The 12,132-nt window shown below is 38.2% G+C and overlaps 1 protein-coding gene across 7 annotated transcripts in view; it reads left to right on the forward strand.

Annotated features, from left to right (window-relative positions):
• The window catches only part of CDK19 (cyclin-dependent kinase 19), a 114,859-nt gene that overhangs the window by 57,990 nt on the left and 44,737 nt on the right, over positions 1-12,132 (forward strand). For all 7 annotated transcript variants that reach the window (XM_014531339.1, XM_005883749.2, XM_005883751.2 and 4 more), the window contains 2 exons: positions 4,432-4,542; positions 6,402-6,542. In XM_014531339.1, coding sequence (XP_014386825.1) covers positions 4,432-4,542; positions 6,402-6,542 — 252 coding nt within the window. The remainder of the gene's footprint in view (positions 1-4,431; positions 4,543-6,401; positions 6,543-12,132) is intronic.

Raw genomic sequence — 12,132 nt, forward strand, 5'->3', positions numbered from 1 at the left:
TCCTCCGTCACTGAAGCAAGCAAGCCTCATGTTCGCTTCAAGCTGCCTGGCTGCCGGTCGCCATCTTGGCTGGCAGTTAATTTGCATATCGCCCTGATTAGCCAATGGGAAGGGTAGCGGATGTACGGCTAATTACCATGTTTCTCTTTTATTAGATAGGATTTAGGACAGTGAAAATTAGACACTTTTTATAGTCAGTTAAATACCCTGAATGGGGAATCAGATAAAATTTTGGCATGTTCACTGTACATTCTTCCTTAGGCTCCTCTGGGATCACGTTAGTACTCTGTGAATATCTGGCACAGGAAATGTTGTCATTTAGTGTGGGATTGTTCAAGGAAAATGATGCTATACTTAACTCCTGTTTAGATGTGATTAAAACATATTTATAGTTGTGTGATGTCATGTTGAACAAATATCTGTGTGATGAGATTAAAGTCTATTGGTGAAATAAAGAATTAAGGAAAGTAGCAGTCTAATCATCTCCTTTCTTGGTGTAACTGCCTGAGAAGCTGTGATAGTGCAATGATATATTATCTCAGCAGGTAAATTTCTGGAGAGAAAGGGCTATCTTTTGGGGGGTGTGTGTAAATTATAAGAGTAATGCTCATTGTAGAAAACTTGTAAAATAGGAAAACAGAAAGATCACACATAATCCCACCACTCGGGTAACTATATTAATGTCTTATTAAATTTCCTATTTTATAAACATTTATATTTTGTTGTCTTTTTATATTACATCACAAAATTATAGCCCAAGTCTTTTCTAATGGATCTAAAAACTTCCTCAGCGTATATATTTGAGGCTACAATATGTGGTTATACCATAATTTACTTAACAGTTTCCTTATTATTGAACATGTATATTGTTTACTGTTTTTGTTTTTTCAGTAAATAGTGGTAAAGGAATTTACTTTTTAATTTTTTTGTTTTAGTAAATAGGGGTAAGGACTCTAATTTTGTGTGGAAGTTGTTTAGGGCCTAACATTTTATGAGTACACCAGCCTTGAAAGTAACCAGTGATTGGATTAATATCCACTTTAGTTCCTCAGGTGTGTTCCTCTTGGTCCCCTCTTCCTGTATATAATTTTCTTTAGGATTTTGTAGCATTTATTGGATTCACAGCCCTTTCAGGAAATGCCCTGATAGTACCCAGGTTTCAGTTTCTACACCAGGTTAAATATCTCACCCTGAGCTAGTTAGAGCTATGTTTCTGCTCTTTACTTCACACCATCAAATTTATGAGAGACAGTAGAACAGTGGTTACCAGGGGCTGGGAAAAGGGAGATGTTTAAGGTACAAAGTTTCAGTTTGAGATAATGAAAAAATTTTGGAGAAAGAATAGAAAGGCTAGTGATGGTTGCACGAAGTGTCAATGTACTTAAATGCTACTGAAGCATATACTCAAAAATGGTTAAAATGGTAAATTTTATGTTACGTATATTTTACCACAATAAAAAAAAAGGTGACCTAGAAATACCATGCAGCTGGAATAACTAGAAAGATTTCTAGTACTAATATTTTACTGATATTGAGAGATTTCCAAGATTAAGTAAAAAAGGTAAAATGCTATCTTTTGTGTAAATAAGGCAGGCAAAAAAATATATTTATATATTGTTTGGATAAAGAAACACAGGAAGGATTAGCAAACAATTAATAAAAATTGTTATCTAGGACAGCGATTTTCCACCGGTGTGCTGCAGAAATTTTTAAAACATGCATTACCTGACTATTTAGTTAGGGGCACTGACTCTTTTCCCTTAGATTGTCAAATAAAAGAAAATGACAACAGCCAACACAACAGTAGGCATCTGGTGTGAATGAATCAAAATTATACCTATTTTTTTATCAGATCAACAAAAAATATACACCTTTTGGTGTGCCACAGATTTTTATCAGTGTATGTGTATCATGAGATGAAAAAGGTTGAAAATTGCTGATCTGGGAGGCAGGAGGGACTGAGGTCACTGGGAGCAGAAGTGGTAATGAGACATCTCAATCTGTCCTTTTATATAATTTTGAGTTTTGAACCATGTAAATGTATTACCTATTCACAATAATGTCTACACATGGGGCTTAAGGTAGACTCACTGTAAAGGTATCAACAAATTATAATTATAGAAAACATAATTTTCTAGAGGTATTGATTACATGTTGCTCCACGTGATAGCCTCTCTCCCAGACATGTGGGGTTTAGGCTCTATGCTAACATTTGGTGTTTTAATAGCCTGGTTTAGATGCAGAAGTGAGTTTCAACTTCCCTTCCATTGCAGGCAGCAGAGAGAACATATTTTGGGTAGAGACTTAATAAAGTCAAACTGTCTAAGTTGACCAATGCCAAGGAGTCAGAAAGAAAGGGAGACTAGTCGTGCCCAGAGCAAGGCCTCTTACCAGGATCCAGGTACTGCAGGTGGGGTCATTAAACATGCATAGTACTCTACCGAGTCTGGGAGCCAAAAATATTCAAAAGCAGAAAACTGAGTAAACTCTGCATCCCTCCAAAATGTCACTGTCTTTGATTCAATCATCAGTTAGGAGCATTTTATGTTTAACATCTGCATCTGAAGCAAGAAGTAGGGTTGCTTAACATTTCTTAGGCAGTGGAAACAGAAATAGAAGCTGATAGCTGAACCAACATCCATCTAATCACCCCTGTCTCCCTCCCCACCAAGGGAGGACTATTAGGTCTTCCTTGGTCATTTCTCTTCCAGTTCCTTTCCCCACTTAGATCCACAGGAAATACAGAGACTAGCTGTAAAAAGTGGATGGCTGGCTAGGTGCAGCCCAGCCTATCCCAGCTATTACCTCTTAGCTGTGTTCCAGGGCACGTGTGTTGGAGGGAGAACCCAGGGAGTCATGTTCGGGAATCCTGTTCAGATCATAGATGATAGGACACTTTCCAGCAAGGTTGTCAAGGTGTAGGTGAAGAGAAAGAGCTGAGGTGCAGAGCCAAAATGAGAGAATTGAGGAGCTAGGAAATCTATCATTGAAAGTAGTAAAGAATTGGGCAACTGGGAAATAGTCTATAAAAGTTCCCTAGGATGGAGTTTAGAAGATTTTTGTTTTACATGTTTCCAGCACAGGCACTTAAGGTATGCTTTACTCATTTAAAGTTACTAGAATGGATAAGCAGTTTATTTTTTTCTGCCTCGTTGATCTGTCTGTATGTTTTCCTCACTACGTTCTGGGCTTTGAAGACACAAACTTCAGCCATAGTGGAAAAAGCATGGACTTAGGAACCAGGCATATCTGTTTAAAAGCAAATCTCTTCTCTTTCTAGGTGTTTGGTTTTGGTCAAGGTATTTTTATTACACTGAACATCAGGTTTTCTGTGCATCATAGGGTTGTTATAAAAGATTAAATGAGAGAAAACATTTATGTATAGTCATCTTGCACATAGAAAGTATTCAATAGAAGTTTTGTTCTCCCTTTTTTGTATCTTCCATAGAGTTTTAGATTTAAAAGGCATTCAATATATTATTCAAATTGAGTATGTTTCTCTGTACCTGTTAAATCTGAACCCTAGTTAAGGATAGTCTGAGACAGGCATATTTATCGGTCTCTTACTTTGAGCAGCTAATGTTGTTGTTGTTAAATATTTAATGAAGCATCTGCCTCTTATATATGTGCCAATGCTAACTTTTCACTTGCTGGTTTGGTCTGTCTTTCCTTGTCATTATCGGAGTCCATCTTGAAGCTTCTATTTTGTGAAGTCCTATTCCTTTGCTCTATTTATAGGACCATTTCACACCAATTTTTATCAGTGGGTATGAGAGTGATTCCCTTATACTCACTACTTTTCTAAAAACTGAAGGACTACACGCTCTACACATGGATGAGTGAAGGACTTGTTAAATTATCTTTCCTTCTTTTGTCAAATATTTATTGAGTATATTCTGTCTAGGGTGGATATAAACAATGTTAATACACAATTCCTGCCTCTCAAAAGCTTTTCTTATAGTAAAAAAAATGCACATATCAAAATATATTTAATTATTTCGTGATATGATAATACTTTTGTTTACTATTTCACATTTTACCATTTTAAAATGGCCTCATTTAAAACACACACACACACACACACACACACACACACACACACACACACACACACACACACACACACACACACACACACACACACACACACACACACACACACACACACACACACACACACACACACACACACACACACACACACACACACACACACACACACACACACACACACAATGGATTGGAAAGTTATGCACCAAGATGTTGACAGAGCTTATCTCTGAGTAATGGTATTTTTGAGTGGTATTTTTTCTTTTATTTTGCTTATCTGGATTGTCTAAACTTGCAAAAATTGCATTTTGAAGTTATAAATTCATCATTCTCCCCTCCTTGTTAACAGAATAGTGACTCATCTCTTCCTCTTGCCTGCAGCTTTTGCGAGAATTGAAGCACCCCAATGTGATCGCATTGCAGAAGGTGTTCCTTTCTCACAGTGACAGGAAGGTGTGGCTGCTGTTTGACTATGCAGAACATGATTTGTGGGTAAGTCTAGAATCACTTTCTTTTTAGAACTTTTATATAGGAACAGAGAAATAAATGGATGCACTACCTATTGCTAATTCACACAAAGGACAACTTGCTTTGTTGATCGTAGTTCAAAACAAACATAATAAATATAAACGAAGATTTAAAAGAATTTGAGCAATACACATGATCATATTTTACTGAGAAGATAGTATTTGTAATAACCAGAAATTTCACTTCCCACAATGCTAATGAGTGGGAGATTGTACTTTTATGCAAGTAATTAATGGTAGTTTACTAATACGTCTAGTGAATTTTGCTTTCTTTTGTGGTACACACAGTAGTTCAAATTTAAGGAATTATGTACTTATAAATAGTTTGTTTCCCTTTCTAAGATAAGGTTAACTTCTTTCAGCATCTTCTCATTTAAAACCGACTCCTCCAAATAGAAGTATGTATGTAGTTTTACAAATATTAGGGGTGTTTTATCAATATACAATGGAAGATAAAAATTCTAATTCCAATTCCAAACTTTTAAAGTTAGGATTCAGGGCATTTAAACATATTATCTGAGGAGCTTCTAAAAGTAAAAAAATTCAAACTTGGCAGTAAGTTCAAATTTTGGATAATAAAATTTTGACTTAATATAGTGTGGTTTGTCATATATGTCAGTTACAAATCTGTTTAGGAATAACTTTAACAACTTATGGGTCTTGAAGTAACTTTCAGAGTTAATGCTATTACTGCAGATATTGATAAGAACCTCCATTCTTTTCATGGATATTCAGTATCCATTTTGGCATGTTATGGACAGGGGTGGGGTGGAGAGGAAGGTGGAGATGGTGGTGTGGGAGGCAAGTAGAATTTCATTCCTGTCACTCAATCTTCTATAATAATAAAAGTGTAATATGCTAATTAGACTGGATGGCTGAACGACCTCCCGGACATCCTTCCGGATGACCTTCCGGACGAAGCCGGGGCTGCGAGGGCTGAGCCCCTTGCATGAATTTCGTACATCGGGCCTCTAGTACTTTTATAATACACAATATGACATGTGGACATAAAAATTGGATTATGATGATCCAATTTATTTATTTAAAAAGTAAATTCCCATTTTTCTCTCCTCCTTTCTTTCCAGTAACTATTAGAAATATCTCCTAATTTCATTATGTGCCAAAAGAAGGTGGAACTTTACAATTCAAATATACATTGCCCTGACCGGTTTGGCTCAGTGGATAGAGCGTCGGCCTACGAACTGAAGGGTCCCAGGTTCAATTCCGGTCAAGGGCATGTACCTTGGTTGCGGGCACATCCCTAATGGGGGGTGTGCAGGAGGCAGCTGATCGATGGTTCTCTCTTATTGATGTGTCTGACTCTCTATCCCTTTCCCTTCCTCTTTGTAAAAAAAAATCAATAAAAATATTTTTTTAAAAAAAAGAAAAAAAAACCCAAAGAACAAATATACATGTAGTCAGTGTGATACTCAAATGCACTATGTGCTAACTTTTTATAGAATAGTAAAGATTTACAGTTTTTTTTCTCTTTAATCTTTCATTTTGTCAGTAGAGACTATAACTAGTACTATTTTTAAGTAGGCTTTTAAATATCAACCCTTTTGAACCCTTTGGTCCTATTTAATGAAAATCTTAGTGATTTCTGTAAATCTAGTCATTATACCCCATTAAAACTGTCACATTCACCCCCAATATCAATTCCATTTTATTGGTTGGCCTTGTTATTCAAATTATTGTTCTTTGTGTCATTATTGGCCTTTAATAAGTATTTTTTAAAACATAGAGAACTTATTACAGTCTTATTTATGTATTATTGACATAGACAAAGACTATGTATTATTACAGTATTTTTTTTATTTTTAGCATATTATTAAGTTTCACCGTGCATCAAAAGCAAATAAAAAGCCCATGCAGTTGCCAAGATCTATGGTTAAATCATTACTTTATCAGATTCTTGATGGTATCCATTACCTCCATGCAAATTGGGTGCTTCACAGAGATCTGGTAAGTATGTTTATTTAAAATTAATATGTTTTCCCCCTTTCTTTTAAAAGATATACTTTTTTCTTGCTACAATTACGATAAACATTAATTATAGAAAATTTTGAAAATAAGCAGAAAGGAAGAAAAGAAAAACTATTCATAAACCTATGATAAAAATTTACCATTATTAACATTTGGTGTATGTTCTTCCATTATATGTATGCATAGCTATAAAATATCAGTGTGATTTTCAACAAGCGATTGGTATAATGTTAATGGGATAGTCATATGTGAAAAAAGTACCTTTTGATCCATTTTGTTTTTTTTATTATTGCTCATCATTAGTAAAAACATTAATAATTAAAAACTAAATTCTCATTTTTTTCTTATGAACTAAACTGAAATAATGACATTTCATCCAGTAAATTGAATGTTGTTATTGATATTCACAATTAATAAATGAATAAATCTCAAAGGTGGAATGCATTTATTAGGCTAATTAGCCACAATTCAAATGTTTGATTTTACTTTTGTATTCAGTACACATAAAGCAAACACTTATTAATGTCAAATTATATGCTGTTCATCTTTGCATTGTTGTCATTTTTAATTTATGTTGTTCTTGAAAAGACAATGGTAACTGAATAATTATAATACCCATGAGTTTATAATTGGAAGTTTTATTTTGCCCCCCACAAAAGTCAATTCATGATAATTTATTTCTTAGGCTTTTGGAGATGCTAGGTATATGGTAGGTATAAATCTAGGTCAACTCAGTTTTATTAATTGAGGATAAGTACTTATTATAGAAAGGAATAAATACTAGTACACAAGGAGACCTAGTTAAGACCCCTTGCTACTTTGTCAGTCAGTCAGTCAGGCCTGTTCATCTGACTTGACCATTCAGACACATTGTACCTCAATTTTAAACTGAAAGGTTCAAAGACTTTCACATATCCACTTTACTATTAACCATGAGTCAGCATGGTTTTGATTCTTGGGTATGTGAGGTTGTTCTTAGATTAAAGACCTCCTACATGAATGGTTTTAGATTTTAAGTTGTAATAATGTAATCTATGTGAGTTATATTTTTGAGGTCACAGTCATTTTTGAATCATCAATCAGAATCTTTTATTGACGATTAACTAATTTCAACTCATTTCCTTTTTTCACAAAATTGTATTCAGGCATACCTTGGCGATATTGCAGGTTTGGTTCCAGACCACCGCAATAAAGTGAATGTTGCAATATAATGAGTTTTTGTTGTTGTTTCCCCAGTGCATATAAAAGTTGTGTTTATACTATAGTCTGTTAAGTGTGCAATAGCATTATGACTAAAGAAAAATGTATATACCTTAGTTTAAAATATTTCATTGATAAAAATGTTGTTCATCATCTTAAGCCTTCAGTGAGTCCTAAATCTTTTTACTGGTAGAGGGTCTTGCCTCAGTGTTGATGGCTGCTGACTGATCAGAGTGGTGGTTGCTGAAGGTTGGGGTGGTTGTGGCAATTTTTAAAAATAAGACAAAAGTGAAGTTTGCTGCATTGACTCGCTCCTTCTTTCACACATGATTTCTCTAGCACGTGATGCTGTTTGATAGCATTTTACCTACAGTAGATCTTCTTTCAAAATTGGAGTCAGTCCTACCAAACATTGAAGCTGCTTTATCAATTAAGTTTAATCTTTCATTTTATCAGTAGAGAATATAACTAGTAGAGAATATAACTATTCTAAACTCTTTTTGTCATTTCAACAATCATAATTGGATCTTCACCAGGAGTAGATTCCATCTCAAGAAACACTTTCTTTGTTAATCGATATGAAGCAACTCCTTATCCATTAAAATTTTATTATGAGATTATAGCAATTTAGTCATATCTTTAGGCTCCACTTCTAGTTCTCTTCCTTAGTTCTACCATATCTGCAGTTACTTCCACCACAACTTGGTTGTTTGGCACAGGAGGCCTAGTTTTTGATGTATCTTGGCTTTCAACATGCCTTCCTCACTAAATTTAATCATTTCTAGCTATTGATTAAAGTGAAAGACATGCAACTCTCTTTCATTTTAACTCTTAGAGGCCATTGTAAGGTTATTAATTGGCCTAATTTCAGTATTGTGTCGCAGGGAATAAGGAGGCTGAGGAGAGAGAGAGAGAGAGAGAGAGAGAGAGAGAGAGAGAAAGGGAAATGGTCTGTAGGTAGAGCAGTTAAAACACAACATTTATCAATTAAGTTTGCCATCTCATATGGGAATGGTTTGTGGTGCCCTCCCCCAACTTATAATAGTAACATCTAAGATCACTGATCACAGATTGCCATAACAAATCTATACTAATAATAGAGGAATATGCAAATTGTCCAGGACGCCATCACAGTAACAGTAATGACCGAATAGCAGGCTGCATGGGGCAACAAGGCCAGCAAGGGGGTTAGTGAGGGACGACCAAACAACTGAACAGCAGGCTGCGTGGGGCGACCAGACCAGCAGGGGGGTTAGTGAGGGGTGACCAAACGACAACAGCAGGCTGCATGGGGCGACCAGGCCAGCAGGGGGGTTAGTGAGGGATGACCAAATGACTGAACAGCAGGCAGCGTGGGGTGACCAGGCTGGCATGGGGGGCAGTTGGGGGCGACCAGGCAGAGGGTGTAGTTGGGGGTGACCAGGCCGGAAAGGGGGGCAGTTTGGGGCCACCAAGCCAGCAGAGGGGGGCAGTTGGGGGCAACCAGGCTGGCAAGGGGCCAGGTGGGGGAAATTAGGTTGGCAGGGGGGGCATAAACCGGCACTCGGATATCCTCTGAGGAGTCCTGGATTGGAGAGGGTGCAGGCTGGGCTGAGGATCCTCCTCCCCCCGCCCCCCCCGCCGTGCACAAATTTCGTGCACCGGGCCTCTAGTATACTAATAATGAAAAAATTTGAAATAATGCGAGATTACCAAAATGTGACACAGACATGAACTGAGCAGATGCTCTTGAAAAGATGGCATCAGGGAGAACCAAGATGGTGGCATAGGTAAACACCAGTACTTACCACCTCCCACAACCACATCAAAATTACAACTAAAACACAGAGCAACCATCATTCAGAACTGCCTGAAATCTGGCTGAATGGAAGTCCTACAACTAGAGAAGTAAAGAAAGCACATTGAAACTGGTAGGAGGGGCGGAGGTGCGGAATGGCTTGGTCCAACACCCACATGTGGTGTTTTTTTCAATCAGGAGAGATATCTCAGCTGCAAATGCCTCCCGTGAGGAGCAAGGGGTCCCAGCCCCACAGCAGACCCCCAGCCTCGGGTTCTAGTGCCATGAGAGAAGCCCCTGTAACTTTGGGTCATAAAAATCGGGGATTGTAGCTGAGTGACACGGAGGCTACTGGAGACCCAGGCAGTTCACTTAAAGGGTCTGCACATGAACTTACATGGTCCCACTCCCTCTGAACTCTAGCACTGGGGCAGTGGCTTGGAGGGATCCAGGGACATATGGGGAGGAACTGGATTGTCTGGCATTGGAACAAGAACTCAGGAGTGGCTCTCTCCCAGACAGTGGTGCTCCCAGGGGTCATTGTTTCTATACTGAGACCTCCCCCATTGCAAAGCTGACTGGCAGCCACATCTAAGTTTCCATCAGTTTAGCTCACACTGTTCACTCCACCCTGGTGATTTCCTGAGACCATGCCCCATCCAATTTGTAGCCCCACCCAAGCTGTTTGCAGCAGCTTTTCCATATGAATGGCCTGTCCTGGCTCAGTCTTCAGATTTTTCTAAAATTTCTCAAACAAGCAGCAGCTGGCATCAGCAAGACTTGGCACTAGTAGCAGCCTGCCTTGCTTCACAGTTTGGCCTCGCCTGGGCACTTCCAAGCCTAACACAAGTAGCAGCCATTTGCAGATAGCTCTGTAGCTCCTGCCGGGTGGCCCTAGTCAGTGGCTGACTTTGCACTGCCTGGGAGGCCCCAGAGCCAGTGCATCCAGTGGACAACTTCAGACCATAGCAGATTACAACTCTACACAGCCATGAGTGACATACTCAAGGGGCAGACTCAGTGAACACAAAAGCCCCATTGAAGCAAGTCTTACACCATAGGGGTGCCTCCTGCATAGCAGCTCTTCCACTATAGTTGTAGCTAGTCCTCACAGCCATTTGGCCTGGAGGTCAGCTCCTCCCAGTAACATCAACAGCAATCAAGGCTCAACTACAAGACTGTGCACACAGCCCACACAAAGGCACACCTAGAGTGCCCCACTCAGGTGACTGGGGAGGCTGAGCCACTGGCCCCTCAAGACACCTACTATGCAAGGCCACTCTACTAATTCCAGGAGACATAGCAGCTCTACCTAATACATAGAAATAAACACATGAAAGCAGCCAAAATGCGGAGACAAAGAAACATGTCACAAATGAAAGAACAGAAGAAATCTCCCGAAAAAGAATAAATGAATTAGAAGCAAACAGTCTAATAGATACAGAGTTCAAAACAATGGTTAAGGTTGCTCAAGGATCTTAGTGAGAGCCTCAAGGGACCTAGTGAGACTTTCAAAGATCTTAGTGAGAATTTCAAAGACATGAAAAAGGATCAGTCAGAAATTAAGCACACACTAACTGAAATAAAAGATAATTTACAGGGAATCAACAGTAGAGTAGGGGATGCTGAGAATCAAATCAATGACTTATAATATGAGGAAGCATAAAAAACACCCAATCAGAAGAGCCAAAAAAAAAAAAGAATAAAAAAATATGAAAATAGTGTAAGGAGCCTCTGGGACAACTTCAAGCATACCAACATTTGCATTATGTGGGTGCCAGAAAGAGTAGAGAGAGAGAGCAAGATATTGAAAACCTATTTGAAGAAATAATGACAGAAAACTCCCCCTACCTGGGGAAAGAAGTAGACTTACAAGTCCAGGAAGCGCAATATGTCCCAAACAAGAGGAACCCAAAGAGGCCCATACCAAGACACATCATAATTAAAATGCCAAAGGTTGAAGACAAGGAGAGAATCTTAAAAGCAGCAAGAGAAAAGGAGTTAGTTACCTACAAGGGAACACCCATGTGACTGTCAGCTGATTTCTTAACAGAAACTTTGCAGACCAGAATGGAGTGGCAAGAAATATTCAAAGTGATGAATAGCAAGGTCCTACAACCAAGATTACTATATCCAGCAAAGCTATCATTTGGAATTGAAGGTCAGATAAAGAGCTTCACAGACAAGAAAAAGCTAAAGTATTACATGAAATGTTGAAGGTATTCTTTAAGAAGAGCAAGAAAGAACAAAAATATGAACAATAAAGTGGCAATGAATACATATCTATCAACAATTAATCTAAAAATAAAAATAAATGAACAAGGAATCTAATGAACAAAATAAACTGATGAATAAAATAGAACCAGAGGCATGGAAACATGGAACAGACTGGCGAATCTCAGAGGGAAGGGGGGAGGGGGGACGGGAAGAGATTAACCAGAGAATTTATATGCATATATACATTACCAATGGAAACCAACAGTAGGGTGGTAAGGCCTGGGGCAGGGCAGGAACTGGGTTAGAGGGGGGGTAGTGGGGGACATAGGGGGACATCTTTAGTACTCTCAACAATAAAGATTAAATAGAAAAACT

This window comes from Myotis brandtii, unplaced genomic scaffold (genome assembly GCF_000412655.1).
Source record: "Myotis brandtii unplaced genomic scaffold, ASM41265v1 scaffold8, whole genome shotgun sequence".
Classification (NCBI taxonomy): domain Eukaryota; kingdom Metazoa; phylum Chordata; class Mammalia; order Chiroptera; family Vespertilionidae; genus Myotis; species Myotis brandtii.